The sequence below is a fragment of the Neopsephotus bourkii genome, unplaced genomic scaffold, assembly GCF_033783945.1.
Source record: "Neopsephotus bourkii isolate Nb327-2 ecotype Australia unplaced genomic scaffold, CSIRO-AGI_Nbou_v1 NB_1723, whole genome shotgun sequence".
Taxonomy (NCBI): Eukaryota; Metazoa; Chordata; class Aves; order Psittaciformes; family Psittacidae; genus Neopsephotus; species Neopsephotus bourkii.
Window position 1 is genome coordinate 705,369 of NW_026902197.1, and position 15,693 is coordinate 721,061.

General features: G+C 66.7%; 5 protein-coding genes across 8 annotated transcripts; 2 read left to right on the forward strand and 3 right to left on the reverse strand.

The window, feature by feature from the left end:
* The first annotated feature begins 17 nt into the window (after nucleotides 1-17).
* Nucleotides 18-3,775, forward strand: MFAP1 (microfibril associated protein 1). The gene is made up of 9 exons (XM_061376661.1): nucleotides 18-147; nucleotides 233-452; nucleotides 977-1,106; nucleotides 1,366-1,553; nucleotides 2,038-2,146; nucleotides 2,218-2,378; nucleotides 2,626-2,785; nucleotides 2,965-3,054; nucleotides 3,158-3,775. Exons 1-9 carry the CDS (start codon nucleotides 69-71, stop codon nucleotides 3,338-3,340), a joined length of 1,320 nt encoding a protein of 439 aa, XP_061232645.1. The 5' UTR covers nucleotides 18-68; the 3' UTR covers nucleotides 3,341-3,775.
* A 320-nt stretch (nucleotides 3,776-4,095) lies between these two features.
* Nucleotides 4,096-4,979, reverse strand: HYPK (huntingtin interacting protein K). Its single transcript, XM_061376662.1, has 4 exons — nucleotides 4,761-4,979; nucleotides 4,562-4,617; nucleotides 4,392-4,443; nucleotides 4,096-4,261 (listed from the first exon to the last, which is right to left on the reverse strand). The coding sequence occupies exons 1-4, from the start codon at nucleotides 4,941-4,943 to the stop codon at nucleotides 4,166-4,168; spliced, it is 387 nt and encodes a 128-aa protein (XP_061232646.1). The 5' UTR covers nucleotides 4,944-4,979; the 3' UTR covers nucleotides 4,096-4,165.
* A 560-nt stretch (nucleotides 4,980-5,539) lies between these two features.
* On the forward strand, nucleotides 5,540-8,957 carry SERINC4 (serine incorporator 4). Its single transcript, XM_061376640.1, is given in 12 exon segments — nucleotides 5,540-5,700; nucleotides 5,782-5,928; nucleotides 6,277-6,455; nucleotides 6,533-6,612; nucleotides 6,696-6,789; nucleotides 6,851-7,062; nucleotides 7,297-7,392; nucleotides 7,462-7,588; nucleotides 7,722-7,794; nucleotides 8,013-8,074; nucleotides 8,076-8,303; nucleotides 8,709-8,957. Coding segments are annotated over 12 exon segments (1,566 nt in total). The 5' UTR covers nucleotides 5,540-5,649; the 3' UTR covers nucleotides 8,926-8,957.
* A 2,149-nt stretch (nucleotides 8,958-11,106) lies between these two features.
* Nucleotides 11,107-11,825, reverse strand: SERF2 (small EDRK-rich factor 2). The gene is made up of 3 exons (XM_061376658.1): nucleotides 11,685-11,825; nucleotides 11,399-11,507; nucleotides 11,107-11,292 (listed from the first exon to the last, which is right to left on the reverse strand). The coding sequence occupies exons 1-3, from the start codon at nucleotides 11,689-11,691 to the stop codon at nucleotides 11,229-11,231; spliced, it is 180 nt and encodes a 59-aa protein (XP_061232642.1). The 5' UTR covers nucleotides 11,692-11,825; the 3' UTR covers nucleotides 11,107-11,228.
* A 239-nt stretch (nucleotides 11,826-12,064) lies between these two features.
* Nucleotides 12,065-13,893, reverse strand: LOC133224789 (peptidyl-prolyl cis-trans isomerase FKBP8-like). Of its 4 annotated transcripts, XM_061376583.1 has the most exons (8): nucleotides 13,624-13,893; nucleotides 13,373-13,539; nucleotides 13,201-13,289; nucleotides 12,862-13,079; nucleotides 12,614-12,786; nucleotides 12,466-12,543; nucleotides 12,276-12,379; nucleotides 12,065-12,180 (listed from the first exon to the last, which is right to left on the reverse strand). In XM_061376583.1, the coding sequence occupies exons 1-8, from the start codon at nucleotides 13,856-13,858 to the stop codon at nucleotides 12,144-12,146; spliced, it is 1,101 nt and encodes a 366-aa protein (XP_061232567.1). In that variant the 5' UTR covers nucleotides 13,859-13,893; the 3' UTR covers nucleotides 12,065-12,143. The 4 variants fall into 4 exon arrangements, with proteins under 4 accessions (XP_061232567.1, XP_061232566.1, XP_061232568.1 ...); XM_061376582.1 differs by having other exon boundaries at nucleotides 12,276-12,786; XM_061376584.1 differs by lacking the exon at nucleotides 12,862-13,079 and having other exon boundaries at nucleotides 12,071-12,379.
* Between the last annotated feature and the right edge of the window lie 1,800 nt (nucleotides 13,894-15,693).

A 15,693-nucleotide genomic window follows, 5' to 3' on the forward strand; every position in this document is an offset into this window, starting at 1 on the left:
CCCGGTTCCTGTGAGCGGCGGCTCGGAGCCGGTGCAGTGGGCGCGGATCAGCCAGGCCCCGCGGCACCATGGCGGTCCCCAGCGCCCTCATGAAGCAGCCACCGATCCAGTCCACGGCGGGCGCCGTGCCCGTCCGCAATGAGAAGGGTAAGGGGGGGGGGGGCGGCCGGGTCCCGGCGGCGAGGCAGGCTCGGGGCCGAGGGGCCGCTGGTAACGGCCCGGGCGCCCGTAGGCGAGCTGTCCATGGAGAAGGTGAAGGTGAAGCGGTACGTGTCGGGGAAGCGGCCCGACTACGCGCCCATGGAGTCCTCGGAGGAGGAGGATGAGGAGTTCCAGTTCATCAAGAAGGCGAAGGAGCAGGAGGTGGAGCCCGAGGAGCAGGAGGAGGAGCTCGCCAACGACCCCCGCCTGCGTCGCCTCCAGAACCGCATCGCTGAAGATGTGGAGGAGCGGTGAGTGCGGGGCCAGCGCCACGTCCCGCTGCGGGAGCCGCAGGGACACCGGGCAGGAGCTGAGAGCGTTCTGCAGGCGGTGCAGGAGAGCCTCTGACTGCTCTCACTTCCGTGCCTCGGGTCCCAGCTGTGCAGGAGTCCCCATCTCCCAGGGCACATCCCACGTCTGGGTGCAGCTGGGAGGGTGTGAGTGGAAACAGGCTCCATGAATGTGGTGTGCAGAGGCTCAGGGGAGTGGGAAGGGACGGCATCATGTGAAGTATGCTCATTTGCCACCTCCCCTGGAGCTGCTGCTCTTTCTGGTTCTGGTAACGGGGAGCCTTGCAGCTTCCTGTTCCTTCTCAGAGCATGGCCAGGGAGGAGCTGCCGGTGCCCAGCCACTGCAGCCCCAGGAGAGAATGTGTTGGGTTCTGCCCACACTCAGCAGCTCCAGCGCTTTCCATGGCCTCGCTGGTGGCAAGCCCCGAGTAGCCAGCCTCTTGCAGGCTCTTTATGTTGGCTGTTGTTTAACTGGTCTGCTGCAGGCTGGCGAGACACCGTAAAATCGTGGAGCCTGAAGTGGTTGGAGAAAGCGACTCAGAGGTGGAGGGGGAAGCCTGGCGCCTGGAGCGGGAGGACACCAGCGAGGAGGAAGAGGAGGAGATCGATGATGAGGTGAGCTTGTAGAGCTGAATAATGGCCACAGGACACCTCTGGACAGCACAGGCTGGACCTGCCATTTGCACAGATGTGTCTGGTGGAGCCGGATGAATGTCACAGCTGGCTGTGACTTAGCGGTGGGACACTGTCCTCTTGCACGGGATGGGTATAGTGTCTCTTCATCAGCAATCCCAGCACTGCATGTGTTTGACAGAGGAGTCTGAGGGCGGTGGCAGCGGGGCTGCTCTCCACTGCTCTGTGTCTGTCTCTGCAGGAGATCGAGCGCCGGCGCGGGATGATGCGTCAGCGAGCACAGGAGAGGAAAACTGAGGAGATGGAAGTGATGGAGTTGGAAGATGAGGGTCGGTCTGGAGAAGAGTCCGAGTCAGAGTCTGAGTACGAGGAATACACAGACAGTGAGGACGAAATGGAGCCGCGTCTCAAACCCGTCTTCATCCGCAAGTGGGTGCTGCAGCCGTGTGGGTCACTCTGGGTGAGGTCACGGGAGCCAGGGCCATGCAGACCCCACTTCTGTGGCTTCCTCTTCCTCCACGGGGGAGTGTGATGGGCAGATCCTGGCAGGGCAAAGCTGGGCAGTGTGGGGTGATCCCTGCCCTTCGTCAGGTTGCTGCAGGTTGGAAGTCACAGCAGGGTCTGACTGGAACCCTTGGGCAAGTGCTGTATGGTGGCAAACACAAGCTGTCAGTGGGCTGAGCCCCACAGCCGGTGGTTTGCTCTCCCATTGCTCTTGTGCTTGCTGGCAGCCATAGGGGAATGGTGCATGGGTGACACTGGAAGGGGTTGAGGGCTCTGGGTCCCAGCCTGTCATTGGAGAGGGTAAAGGCTGGAAGCAGCCGTGGTGCAGGAGGGGGAGAAACCTGCAAGGAGCCAGCTGGCTGCACTGGCCTGTGGCAGGGCTGAAGGTGGTTGGGGTCTCTGCCTGCAGGAAGGACAGGATCACAGTCCAAGAGCGAGAAGCAGAGGCCCTGAAGCAGAAGGAGCTGGAACAGGAGGCAAAGAGGCTGGCAGAGGAGAGGCGCAAGTACACACTCAAGGTGCCATGGGGCAGACTGTGGGTTGCTGGGGGGCAGCTGCTGCAGTGAACTTAGCTTGCTCCTTGCTGCAGATCGTAGAGGAGGAAGCAAAGAAGGAGCTGGAGGAGAACAAGCGCTCACTGGCAGCACTGGATGCACTTGATACAGATGATGAGAATGACGAGGAGGAGTATGAGGCCTGGAAAGTACGTGAGCTGAAGCGCATCAAACGGGATCGAGAAGAACGAGAAGCGTAAGTATTGTCTCCACAGGCATGAAGAGGGAAGCCTGCAGCCCAGGTCCTGCGGGCAGTGGAGGCAGCTGTTCCTTGGGCTTCCCTTCGGCAGCATGGTCTTGGCTGGGCCAAGCACCCAGAGCCCCTCCTGCCGCCCTCGGGGTGCCTTTGTGTCCCTGCAGAGGCCCCCGATGTGTAACCCCATGGATGGCAGCAGCAGCCATCCCTGTGGGATGCGGCTCTCAGGGGGTTCTCTTCTGCCCAGCATGGAGAAGGAGAAGGCAGAGATCGAGCGCATGCGGAACCTGACGGAGGAGGAGCGCCGGGCCGAGCTGCGGGCCAATGGCAAGGTCATCACCAACAAGGCGGTGAAGGGCAAGTACAAGTTCCTGCAGAAGTACTACCACCGCGGTGCCTTCTTCATGGTGAGTGCTCCCTGGGCACGGCTGCGCTGGAGGCTGGGGCTGTGAGACCATGGGGACCACTTCCCCCTGCGGTGCCATGGGGCTGGGGGTGCTCTTCTGGTGGCACAAGGGCTCTCCTCGACTATTGCCGGCGCTTGCTGGGGACGTGGCAGCTGAGCAGGTGTGTGCTTGCCCCACAGGATGAGGACGAGGAGGTGTACAAGAGGGACTTCAGTGCCCCGACCCTCGAAGACCACTTCAACAAGACGATCCTGCCCAAAGTCATGCAGGTGGGTGAGCTGCCTGGGGTCATGGTTCCTGGTGGGGCAGGGGGGAGCAGCGGGTCCCCACATCCTCCCCGAATGGCTCCTCATCAGCTCTGCTGCTCCCCAGGTCAAGAACTTTGGGCGCTCAGGGCGGACAAAGTACACGCACTTGGTGGACCAGGACACCACCTCCTTTGATTCCGCCTGGGGCCAGGAGAGTGCACAGAACACGAAGTTCTTCAAGCAGAAAGCAGCGGGTGTTCGGGACGTCTTTGAGAGACCCTCGGCCAAGAAGCGAAAAACCACTTAATGCAGTGGGAGCCCAGGCAGGGACGGGAAGGACATGGCGCTGTGCCGGGACTTGCGTGGTGACAAGCCCTTCCTCTGCCGTAGTGCCCTGCTCCTTGTGCTGCCGTGACCTGGCAGGCTCCCTGTCCCGGGGCCGTGCAAGACAACAGCCTGTCCGTGCTGGCCAGGCCCATGGTCCCACCAGCATCCCACCGGAAGCCACTCCGGGAGCCCCACTAGTGCCCAGCGTGGCTGTGAGGGAGGACGGCAACTCCAGTGCACCTGCTTCTGGAGGGATGAATAGACTTTATACCTGCCTGGTCCCTGTGGCTTGTACTTTCCCTGTTGTCAGTTCAGGCCCTGTTTTGGTGACCCCATTTCTTATCCCTGGTTGTGCAGGACTTGGCTTTTCTACCTGTACAGGAGGGTGGGTTTGATTAAAGTCATCATTTTCTTACACATTCTAGCTGTTGTCTTTGAACAACGTGGCCATCCTGTTCTGTACCTTCCTGCAAGCCGGGATGAACTGGTGCAGCCATGGAGGCACCAGGCAGGGCACATGTATGGCTGTCACTGCACCCCAATCATAACAGCACCCTTGCCCCAAGAGGGGTGAGGTTACAGGCAGGAAGAGCAGTGAGTCTCAGTGCTCAGGCAAGTTGCAGGTCACCTCATCCTGCTCCAGGCTACCAGCACAATGCTGGGCCCCAAGTATCAGCACCGTGTGACCTATGGGACCCACAAGGCAGGCGCCTGGCCACACAGACCACAGTGACACCTGCTCCCAACCGCACCTTTATTATGTAGGGACACAGAATCCAGCTGCAGCCAGCCCTGCGCCTGGCACTCAGTTGGTGAGAGTGACGAGAGCTTCCACCACGTTCCCCATGTGCTCCCGAAGGCTGCGCTCCGCGGCCGCTCGCGAGATCTCCATCTCCGTCATCTGCAGGGACAGCAGCAGCAGACCCAGTCACGGCACAGGACGAGGCCACCACTTGTGCACTGGCTGCAGGTGCAGCTGGCGTGTGGCCACTGAACTGTCCCCGTGGGCTGGGACACCGCCCCCCACTCACAATCAGCTCCAGATCCTCCTTCTTGATGGTCACTTTTGCCAGTTCCTTCTCCCTGCGGCAAGAAACAGACAAACCCCCGGTGACCGACAGCTCCCACCGGTGACCAAGGGGCGACCCGGTGCAAGCTGGGCACGGAGCGGCTGCGCCCACGAGCGAGCGCAGGCGGTTACCTCTCCTGTTTCGCCTTCTGCTCCCGGGACCTCCGGTCTCCGATCACCGACATGGCCTGTCAGGACGAGCACAGTCACCGGCCTGTGCAGCACCGGGCGGTGCCCACCGTGACGAGCACCGGGCGGGCTCCGCCGTGGCCGCGCTCAGGGCCCGGATCGTCCCGCGCCCCACCCCGGTCCCGGCCCGCCCTGCCCGCACCGTCTCCAGGTTGGAGCTCTGGATCTCCTTCTCCTCCGCGTAGTCCGTGACCCGCTCCAGGTCGGCCGCGCCGCTGTCGTGCTTCCGCGGCTTCTCGGCAGCGCGCCCGCCCGCCCCATCGCCGCCGCCGCCGCCGTTCGGCTCCGTCTCCAGCTCCAGCTCCACATCGCCCTCCGCCGCCATGCCGCCGGCCCCCTTCCGCTCACGTGACGACTCGGGCCGGCACCGTGTTTCCGGTCACGTGCGGCCGCCGGAAGCAGCGGGTGGTGGCCACAGCCTGGCCCCGGGGAGGGGGGTGGTCGGTGCCGCGGGGTGACCCCGAGCAGCGCTCACACTGCCGTGCATGGGGCAGGGGGAGAGCAGGGGGAGCAAGAGCAGGAAACCCTCGTGTTGAAATGAGGACACTTAAACCTGCAGTAAAGGGGGAATGTACAGCGGGCGCCGGTGCTGTACGGGCGCCTCCCAGCGGCAGCCGGGTGCCCGGCCAGCCTCCAAGCAACAGCCATTCCGGGAGGCAAAACCCTTCCTTTGCCTCCAGCCTCCCGGCCGGGGAAGCCGCTGTGTCCCGCACCGTCCCTGCGGCCTCGGGGGCAGCTCTCCCCGCGCCGCCCCGTCCCCTCCAGCCTTCTCCCTGCGGAGGAGCCTGGGCGCTGCAGCCTTAGCGCCCCCCAGACCCCTGCAGCCATGCCCCGGCCCCAGGCTGCGCGGTGAAGAGGCCAGGGTCCCCATGGCCGGGGGGCACCGTGGGCACTGCGGGGCTCGGTACGGAGCGCCCAGCAGTGTCTGCCCCGCGGCAGCAGCAAGCAGATGGCGGGGCGGGCCGAGCCGACAATCCTCTTAATCCCAGGAGGGCAGCGGGGGGCCAAGCAGAGCCGAGCCGGGCCGGGCCATGGCGGGCACACGGGCACAGGGCCGCCTCCTGCACTCGCTGCTCTGCCAGGTGGGACAAGGGGACTGGGCCGGGGGGATGGTGCCGGGCCGCGGCCTCAGCTCTGGGCTCCCCACTGACCATACCCCCCAGCTGTGCTGCGGTTGTGGCTGCAGCCCCTGCCACGGGCTCCGTGTGTCCACGAGCACCCGCATCCTCTACACGCTCCTGCACGTCCTGGCCTCTGCCGTCTGCTGCCTCATGCTGTCCCGCACCGTGGCCCAGGCTGTCAGGGAGAAGGTGACAGCTGGGGCTGGGATGACACCCGGGGTGCTGGGGGTCCCAGGGGTGCCAGGGATGCTGGGATGCCAGGTACCCCAGGGGCACATAGGGGTCTTGGCAGCACTGGGGGTGCCAGGGGAGCCAGGAGTACTGGGATATTTGGAACATCGGGAATAACAGGGCTGCTGGGGAAGGGGTGCCAGGGTTACTGAAGGTACAGGACTTGTGCAGTGAGCTGGAGGTGACAGGTCCCGAGAGGTACTGGGGATGGAGAAGGCCCTGGTAACGCTGGGGATGTCAGTCCAGGGTGCTGGATGGGTGCCGCGGGGTGCCAGTCCTGCCAGCCTCCCTGTCCTGTGCCTGCAGGTGCCCTTCGCGGTGGTGCTGTGCCAACACCTGCCTGGGGGCACGGACTGCGAGCAGCTGGTGGGCTCCTCGGCCGTGTACCGGGTCTGCTTTGGCACCGCCTGCTTCCACCTGGCACAGGCGGCCCTGCTGCTCAACGTGCGCTCCAGCGCCGGCTGCCGCGCGCGGCTCCACAACGGGTACGGGGCACAGAGCAGGGCCGGGCGCTGCCGGGCTCCACCGGGCTCCCCGTGTCCCTGACGCTCGCTGCCTGCAGGTTCTGGCTGCTGAAGATGCTGGTGCTGCTGGGGCTCTGTGCCGCCAGCTTCTTCATCCCCGAGGACGGCTTCATCCAAGGTGCGTCCCGCGCTGCGCCCAAGCCGACAGCCCCTGCCCTGCACTGGGCCCTGTGCTAGCCCCGCTCTGCCCTCTGCCCCCAGCCTGGCACTACACCGGCGTCTGCGGGGGTTTCGCCTTCATCCTCATCCAGCTGGTGCTGATCACGGCCTTCGCGCACACCTGGAACAAGAACTGGTGAGTGCCGGGCGCTGGGCGGGCCCAGGACCGCTGCCGCCTCTCACCCACTGCCCCGCAGGCTGACGGGCACCGCGCAGGACAAGCGTTGGTACCTGGCCGTGCTGCTGGCCACGGTCGCCTTCTACACCCTCGCCTCTGCCGCCTTCTCCTTCCTCTACAAGTACTACACGCACCCGGCTGCCTGCCACCTCAACAAGGCGCTGCTCACCGTCAACGGCAGCCTCTGTGGTATCATGTCCTTCATCTCCATCACGCCCTGTGTGCGGCTCAGTGAGTATGGCATGGCATGGCACAGCATTGGCGTGGTGTGGCATGGCGTGGCAGGCCTGGCTGCACCCTGTGCCTGTGGGGGTGGCCGTGGGCTCCCAGCTCAGGGCCAGCACTTGGGCACCTGGGGACGACACAGCTCCCACCGTGCGCCTTGATGCAGGGGCTCCCGGGGTCCACGTGGAGCCCATCCACAGCTCATGGCACTCTGGTGACGCCCTGACCCCATCCTTGCAGAGCAGCCGCGCTCGGGGCTGCTGCAGTCCTCAATCATCAGCTGCTATGTGATGTACCTCACCTTCTCCGCGCTGTCCAGCCGTCCCCCGGAGAGAGGTGGGTGCTCCTGCCTGCTGCAGCAGCCCCTGCTGGGCGGGCGCCCGTCTCACCACCGCCTCCCCGCAGTGCTCTACAAGGGGCAGAACCTCACCGTCTGCTTCCCGGGCCTGCGGCAGGATGAGCTGCAGACCGAGGACACCACAGTTGCCATCCTGGGGGCTGCCATCATGTACGCCTGTGTGCTCTTTGCATGGTGCGTGTGCCTGCAGGGCGCTCACAACAGGCACAGGTCTCCTGCAGCCGTGTCTGATCCATGGGGCAGCTGGGGGCCTGGCACAGGGTGGTGGGTGCCTGTGTTATGTTTTCTGCCTATCTCCTGGGCACAGTAATGAAGCCTCCTACCTCGCTGAGGTCTTCGGGCCCCTCTGGATGGTCAAAGTCTACAGCTTCGAGTTTAAAGTGAGTAAAGTGGGATGCTGCCCCCAGCTGTGCCCTGTGTCCTCCCTCTGCCCCAAGCCCCCGTCACAGCCCTGGGCCAGGTTCGTCCAGCCAAGCACGGGGGTGCCCATGGTGCATCCCTGCCTGTACCAGCACCTCACCAGCAGCCCCAGTGCCAGGCAGGGCCAGTCCAGTGGCGGGGCTCAGCAGCAGTGGCCACCACACTGCTCTCTCTGCAGAAACCCTCCTGTTGCTTCTGCTGCCCTGAGAAGATGGAGGAGGAGCTGAGAGGTGGGTGCAGGGGGCTGCTGGTGGGATGGCAGAGCCTGCTACAAGGGGCTGCAGGAGCCACCGTGGCCTGGTGCTCTCCCAGGCACCGAGCAGACGCGTGAGCAAGCAGAGGAGCCTGCCGGGGAACAGTGCATCATCCAGGATGAGAGAGACAAGGTGGTCTACAGCTACTCAGCCTTCCACTTCGTCTTCTTCCTTGCCTCGCTCTATGTCATGATGACCCTCACCAACTGGTTCAGGTACATCCCCCTGCTCCTGCCCAGCTCTTCTTGCTCATGCAGCCCTGCCAGCACTGTCGCCCCCAGCATCATCACCCTGCCAGCTCTGACCCACACCCACATAGGCCCAGGCTGCAATGGTTCACTCCTCACCATCCCTCTGCTCCGGGTCGTGCCGTCACCGAGCTGGTGCCCACTGGGAAGCACCCAGCTCTGCACCCATGGACCAGCACCACTTCAAACCACAGCAGCCGTGTGCTGCAGGGAGTCAGGCTGGGGTCTGCGGGGCCAGGGGGTCTCCAGGCAGGCGGGACGTGCCCAGGGCCATGTGGCTGCAGGGTCACAGGGTGACCCCGTGGCTGCAGGGGCACTGGGAGCCCCGTGTCAGTGTCCGTCGGGTGCCCAGTGCCTGCACTGTCCCAGCAGCTACGAGACTGCGGTGCTGGAGACCACCTTCACGCACGGCAGCTGGTCGACCTTCTGGGTGAAGGTGTCCTCGTGCTGGGCCTGCGTCCTGCTCTACCTGTGGCTGCTGCTGAGCCCCTTCTGCCTCCGCAGCCCCCCCCAGCAGCGGCGCAGCAGCCCGGCCCTGCGCATCCTGCGGCGACGCCGTGCTCCACAGCGCATCAGCGTCTCCACGTAGCCCCTGCTGGGGCGGACTGTGCCCAGCCCCGGGTCCCCGCCGTGCCCTGTGCCTGGGCCCCCCCATCCCTCACGACCCAGGGGACAGCGGCATCTGGGAGCCCAAGGGGACGCGGGAGGTGGCTGCCCCCAGGGACACAGGCCCTGTGCTGCACTGGCCCCAGCGAGCTGGTGGTGGGTGCTCAGCCGGGCGCTGCCAGGCTCCTGCTGCGCCAGCTGCCCTGAGCTGGGGCTCTGCCCCACGTCCCTGCTCCCCCAGCAGCAGTGTGCTCACTGTATATAGCTCATTGAGTACATTTTGATATAAAACTGAACTGAGTCTGTGCCATCTGCCCCCCCCAGCCCTGCCCATGCAGCAGCAGCAGCCAAGGCCTTTTTGGGGCAGTTCTACTGGCCAGGGACACAATCCAGGCTGTGGCTGAGCCAGGAGCACTGGGGGTACTGGTTCAGGTACCAGAATGAGCTGGGGAATCAGGGGAGCCCAGCCAGAAAGTGCGGTACTGGCTCCAGGCTCATGTGGCAAATACAGCGGGGTGGCTCCATGGGAACCAGTATCACCCAAGGAGCCCTACACTGCAGTGGAGGCTGGTGCAGGATGGGCACTAACACCTGTAGCCAAGGCTCACACCAGCTCTGAGCCCACTGGCCTGCAGTAGCCAGCATATACAGTCCCACAGGAGATGAGGACATCGCGACTGGGGGGACAATGCTCAGGTCCAGTCTGGTGCTGGTGCAGACACTGTGGGGCCCACAACTAGAGCAGTGGGGGCTGCCACCTGTACCCTGCCCAGGAGGTACTGGAACCCACACAGGGCTCAGGGACAGATGCCAGGCAGGGAGGCCCATGCAGCCCCTGTGCCAGCCGAGGGGACACATCCCCAGGGGCTGCTTTGTCCCTGCAAGGAGCATCAGGCCCTGCACAGAGGGTTGAGAACCCACAGCCCCCTGCTACCTACGTGGACTACACTGTCCGCAAGTGAGGGATGGGGGGTGCAGAGGCAGCCTCGGCTGCAGCCACCCCTGTCTGCCCTCAGCACAGGACTGGGGGGGGCTCCTCACACCACCCACAGCACCTCGGGGATGGAGGCTCGGGCTGCAGTGGCACCAGCATGGGGCTCCCAGGGCAGCCAGGTGAGAGATCTGCACCTGGGCTGGGGACAGGGACACAGCTCTGCTTGCTGGCAGCTCCTGCTCTTGGGCTCCTCACACAGCGTCTCTCACCCAGCAGGGCCCCAGCCACCCAAGGGGTGAGGCAGGGGGATCCTGGAGCTCTGTCAGCAGCTTCAGCAGGAGGAAGCTTCCTGCCCTTGCACCGGAGGTAACCGGTAACTCCCCATCCGGTGCAAAGGGCCAGGCTGGGGGGCAGGGGCACCCCATCACCACTTGTCCCACCGGGGGTGCCGGAAGAAGGAGAAACCCGCACCCCCCTGTCCCATGGTGCTGGCAAGGGACTGGCGCACCGGCAGTCCAGCTCCTGCTGCACCTCCGTGAGAACCAGGCCAGAGGAGACATCTTGAGCACCCTCAGTATCTGCCCCCAGCACCCTCAAGGCCCAGCCAATGCAGAGGCACAGGAGCAACTTCTGGGTGTCCCTCCCGGCAGAGGTGGGCTTCCAGATAAAGCAGCTGCCGGTGGATGGGGAACAAACTGTATTTACTGCTGCTCCTGGCCCTGCAGGGAAGCGAAGAGGATGGTGGAGCAGAGCGAGATCCACAGCACTGCACTGGACCTCAGCATCCCCCCCCACTGCAGCTGCACAGGAGACGGGCTAGCTGCCGGCTTTGTACCCCCTCATGGACAATCCCTGCTCCAGCTGTGCCTGCAGAGGTCTGTGGAGCAGGCAGCTCCCCCTGTGCCAGGCTCAGCTGTCACCTCCCTGGGCCCAGCCCCGCATCACCCTGCTCCTCTTTCCCCACCACAACACATCCTCTGCAGCACAATCCTACCCTGCTTCCATTCCCCCACCTCCCCCTGCCCCCCCGGGGATGCCCGGAGCTTCCCAGGCTGGGCCCGGCCCCATCTTTGTTCCTCACCACGAAGATGCAGCTGCACAGCGGCCGCGGCTGGTCCATCCCCGCTCCTCACCAGCGCGAACGCTCCCTCCGCGTGGAGGGGGGCAGCAGCGGTGCCCTCTCCCGCTCCCAGCCCCCCCGCCCGGGCACACGGAGGGAGGAAACGGGGCCTGCAGGGCTCCACGAGCTACTTTAATAGGAGGCAGGCCCAAGGTGGGCGCAGGGCGCTGCCGGGGCGGCGCGGCCCCGGGGCTGCGCAGGGCATCCTGCCGGCGGGCGGCCCGGCCGCGGGCTACTTGGCGCCCTCTTTCTTCTCGTCGGCCTTCTTCTGCTTCTGCTGCATGATCTCCGAGTCCCTGCGGGAGAGCACGCTGAGGGGCTGGCAGCGGTACCGGCACCACCCCCGGGAAGGGGCCAGGGCACCGGGGAGGGAGGGTGCGGCGCGGCCGGCCCAGCGCTCACCTCTGCTTGCGGGCGGCGGCCGAGAGCCCGTCGTCCCGCCGCTTGCCCTTGCCCGAGTCGCTCTGCTTCTTCAGGTTCTTCTGCCGCGCCAGTTCGCGCTGGTTCCCGCCTGCGACGGCGCCGCCGCCTCAGCGCGGCCCGGCCAGGCCCCACGGCCCAGCCCGCGCCCCGGCCCCGCGCCCGGGCCACGGTACCGCCCTCCCCCTTGTCCCCCAGGGCGGCCCCGGCCCGCAGGGTAGGTCCCGGCTGCGCGGCCCCGGCCCGCCCCGGCCCGTCTCGCACTCACGGGTCATGGCTCCGCTGCCTCCCGCCCTCCTCTCCGCCGCCACGTCCCGCACCAACCCCCTTGCGCCCCACCCGGCTCCCCTCTTTAAAGGCGCGGCACTGCCAATAACCGCGCTGAGCCCGCCCTCGCCTCCGTCCTATTGGTGAGCGACTCCAGCCAGGCCCCGCCTGATTGGCTGCGGGCTACGGCTGCCAGTCTGCCGTGGGGGGCGAAAAAGCCGGAAGCTGGAGCGCAGGCGCAGGAGCCGCGCCCACGCGCCAGTGGGCGGTGCATAAGGGGACACGCCCCGTAGTGGCGCAAGGGAGGAGGCGTGGCCTCGGGAGCCGAGCGGGGCGAGGGAGGGGGCGTGGCCTCGGGAGCCGAGCCGGGAGGGGTGGGGCTCCGCCCGCCGCGGACCCGGTTCTCCGCCGCCGTCTCTCTTCCACTCCCGGCGGGGCGGCTCCTCTGGGCGGGCTCTGCTCAGGCGGCTCCTTCCGCCGTGGGAGGTGCCGGGTCTCTGCGGGGAGAGACAGCCGTGAGCGCCACCGCGCCAAGTGGGCACCGGCCCCGACCCCACCGCGGGCAGCCCGGTCCGACGGCGCGACCACGCACCCGGAGCTCGGCGGCGGCATCGGGCCACGGGGCGGCTCCTGCGGGGCGGCGGGGGCCGGGGCGCTCCTGCGCTTCACCAGCCGCGACAGCTCGGCGTGGACAACCTGCGGGTGGCGGGGCGGCTGCGGCGGGCGGGGCTGCGGGGGGACCCCCGGTGAGGCCCCGAGCCGCCCTCCCCGCCCCGACAGACCTCGCTGGCGGGGTCCAGCTCCAGGGCTCTCCTCAGAACAAGCGCGGCCTCGGCGTCCCGGCCTTGCTGCGCCAGCAGCTGCGAGGAGAGGAGCGGACGGTAGCGGGCGGCCAGGCAGGGGCTCGACGCGGGGCGGCGCGGGGCCCACCTGCCCTCGCCGGAGCAGCGCCCGGCCGTTGTCCGGGCTGATGCTCAGCGCCGCCTCGCAGGCCGCCAGCGCCTCCTCCACCCGCTGCAGTTTCATCTCCGCGGCCGCGCAGTTGTTGAAGCATTTGACGCGCTGCTCCCGCAGCTCCTCTTCCTCCTGCGGCCCGGGCGGGGCTGCGGAGAGAGAGGGGGCTCAGCGGCCCGGGGCCGCGCCGCCCGGTTTACCCCCCCTGTCCCGCCCGCTCTCACCGGCGGCGGGGCCGTCCAGGGCGCGCAGCGCCAGTCGGTAGGAGCGCAGCGCGGCCGAGAAGTCGCCCCGCGCGAAGTGGAAGTTGCCCCGTTCCCTCCGCTGTGCTCCCAGGCGCAGGCGGGCAGCGGGTGGCAGCGGCTGCGGGTCGAGGCTTTCCCGCACCTCAAGCAGTGTCACCTCGAACAGCAGCGGAGCCTCGGGCGGCACGTCGGGCTCCCTGCGGGGACAGCGCCGGCTGCCCGTGCCCAGCCCCTACTCGCCCCGATCCTACCGCCCTTCTCGTACCGCTGCCCGCCCCGGCTCTGCCTGCCGGGTCCCCCTACCCCTGCCCGTCCTACCTGCCGGGGCGGCCGTAGCCGTAGGGGAAGGCGGCGAGGAAGAAGGCAACTTCCCCGGGCTGCATGGTGGGGACGCCCAGCTCTAGGGCCTGCGGACGCAGGCACAGCGGAGATGGCCGGGCGTGCCACGGGGGCAGCGCTCGGCCCGCACCGCGCCCTGGCCGGGGCTGACCTGCACGACGTCGCCGTAGCCCGGTACGAAGGTGAGCCGCGGGTCCCGCTCCACCAGCCCTCCGTCCTCCAGCGCGCCCAGCACTTTCACCGACACCTCCTGCCCTGGCCGCGGCCGCAGCCCCTCCTGCCCATCCCTCACCACGCGTTTCCGCAGCAGCCGGTCCTCTGCGGGCGGCGGCGGTGGCCCTGAGACCCGCCCCGGTACTCCTGGGGCCGGCACCCCCGGCCCGGCTGTCCCCGGCCGCTTACCCGTCAAGTCGCTCCAGCCGTCGGCTACGAAGAGCGGCCCGAAGCCTCCGGGGCCCGGGGCCGCCAGAGCCTCCAGCCGCCGGTAGAAAACCTGCTCCTCCTCGCGCACAGACGGCAGCGCGATGGCGGTGGGGGGCAGCCGGAACCGCACCCGCCTGCCCCGGCCATGGCCCCGCTGCCGCCCGCCGGTCCCCACCTCCCTCTCCGGGGAGCCGCCGGGAGACGGTCCCGGCATCCCTGCCCTCCGATCCGCCCGCCTCTACCAGCCGGCCTCGGGCCGTGCCGCCCCAGGGCTCAGCTGCCGGTGCCCGTGGCTCTCAGCCCCCACCGGGCGCGTCGCCGCCGGCCCCGTCACACGGGCAATGCACGGGGCCGCCCAGGCCGGGGCCGCCGCAGAGCGCATCCCTCCTCGGAATTAACGCTGGGAAGCGGCTCAGGGGATTAGCCCGGGCCGGTGGCAGAAATAGCTGGGTCAGGCCGAGCCCCTCCCGCCGCGGTCCCGCACACGGGGCCATGCCGCGACTGCGGGCCCGGGCCCCGGCTCAGCCTTCCGCACGTGCGGCTCGTGGTGGCAGCTGCGGGTGGGACCTGGCAGGGGGACTGCAGAACCGCCTGCAGGCGGGACTCAGACTCATCAGTGCCCGGTGCCGCTATAGGGGCCACCAGGGCCCGGGATCGCCTTCCAGGGCAGCCACGGGGTTAGTGGGGAGACAGGCGAGGACCGGGGAGCCCAAGGGTGACATGGTGCGGGGGAGACAGGAACCCGGGGCAGCTACAGGGAAACCAGGGAGGCCGGGGATGAGCACACTGGGAGCCAGGGGAGCCAGGAGGGCTGGGCCAGCCTGGCAGAAGGCAGTGTCTTCCCCCAGGTCAGAGCCAGCTGGACATGGTGGGCAGCACCCAGGAGATCACAGCCTCTGCTGGGCAAGGACACACTGTCCCAGTGAAGGAGCCCCGCAGCAGAGCGGTTGTTGCGCCTGCCCCAGCTCTACCTGTTAGTGGGGTGCTGTGGGTGGCACTGGCCTGAATGACAGTGGCTGCTGAGCCTCTGCTCCCTGACAGACTGGGGTTTGATGGCTGCAGGGCACTGCTCTACCCCTGGGACCACAGCACTGCTTCCTCCAGGACCAGCTGGCCCTGAGATGCTGCAGCCACTGCTCACCATGGCCAGGGCAGCAGCTCTGTACATCGGGGGTCTCGGGGTGTACCAGTGAGCAGGAGGCAGCAGCAGCACTGGGGCAGTTGGATGTCCGTGTCCTGTCAGCCAGGACTAATCCCATGCTGTCCTGTTGTATCTGCAGGCAGAGATGGCTGGGCTCCCGAGGAGGCTGGTGTGAGTATCCTGACACGGAAGGGCTCTGGCTGCCATGTCCCCCAAAGCAGGAGCCACAGGCCTGGGGCAGCCAATCCCAGGGCTTCCCTTGAGAGCTGGTCCACCCTTGGGCCCTGCAGACCTATGGCAAGCAGAGTTTAACAGCAGCACATGGTTTGGGGACACAGCACTCACAAGCCACAGCAGAGTATGATGGTAGATGTGGTTTAAGATACAGATGTAGCTGGGGAAGAAATCCTTGTACTGGAGAGCTGTTGTAGACAGAACCATGTGTTAAGCGCTGTAGGATCTACTGCACCAGCACTAACTGGTACACAGCCTTCGGAGCTGTGGGGGAGGAACACCCAGAGGAAGCAAGCATTGGCTCTTGCCATGGTAACTGCTGCAGCACGGCAGGGCTCCGTGGGGCTGCTGGTCCTCACTTCAACTCACACAGAGCACGAGATGGAGCAAGAACAGCCCCTCACCGCTCACTCACCACCCAGCCAGCACACGATGGGCAGGAAGAACCAAGCACTGTGCACACCACATCGTGGTCAGTCACAGCCCCCACCAGACTGCAGCACAGCATCTGAGTCCTGTCCCTCCTGGAGATCCTAGGTACCAGTCTGTGCTACCAAAAGCAGCGGTGACCCTGTAATGAACTACTCCCAACTGTCCTAAGCACACAGTCAGACTTCTAAAGGCTCAGTGAAGGAAAGAAGACACAGAGGAGGAGGCTGCTGCCCCTGAGGAGC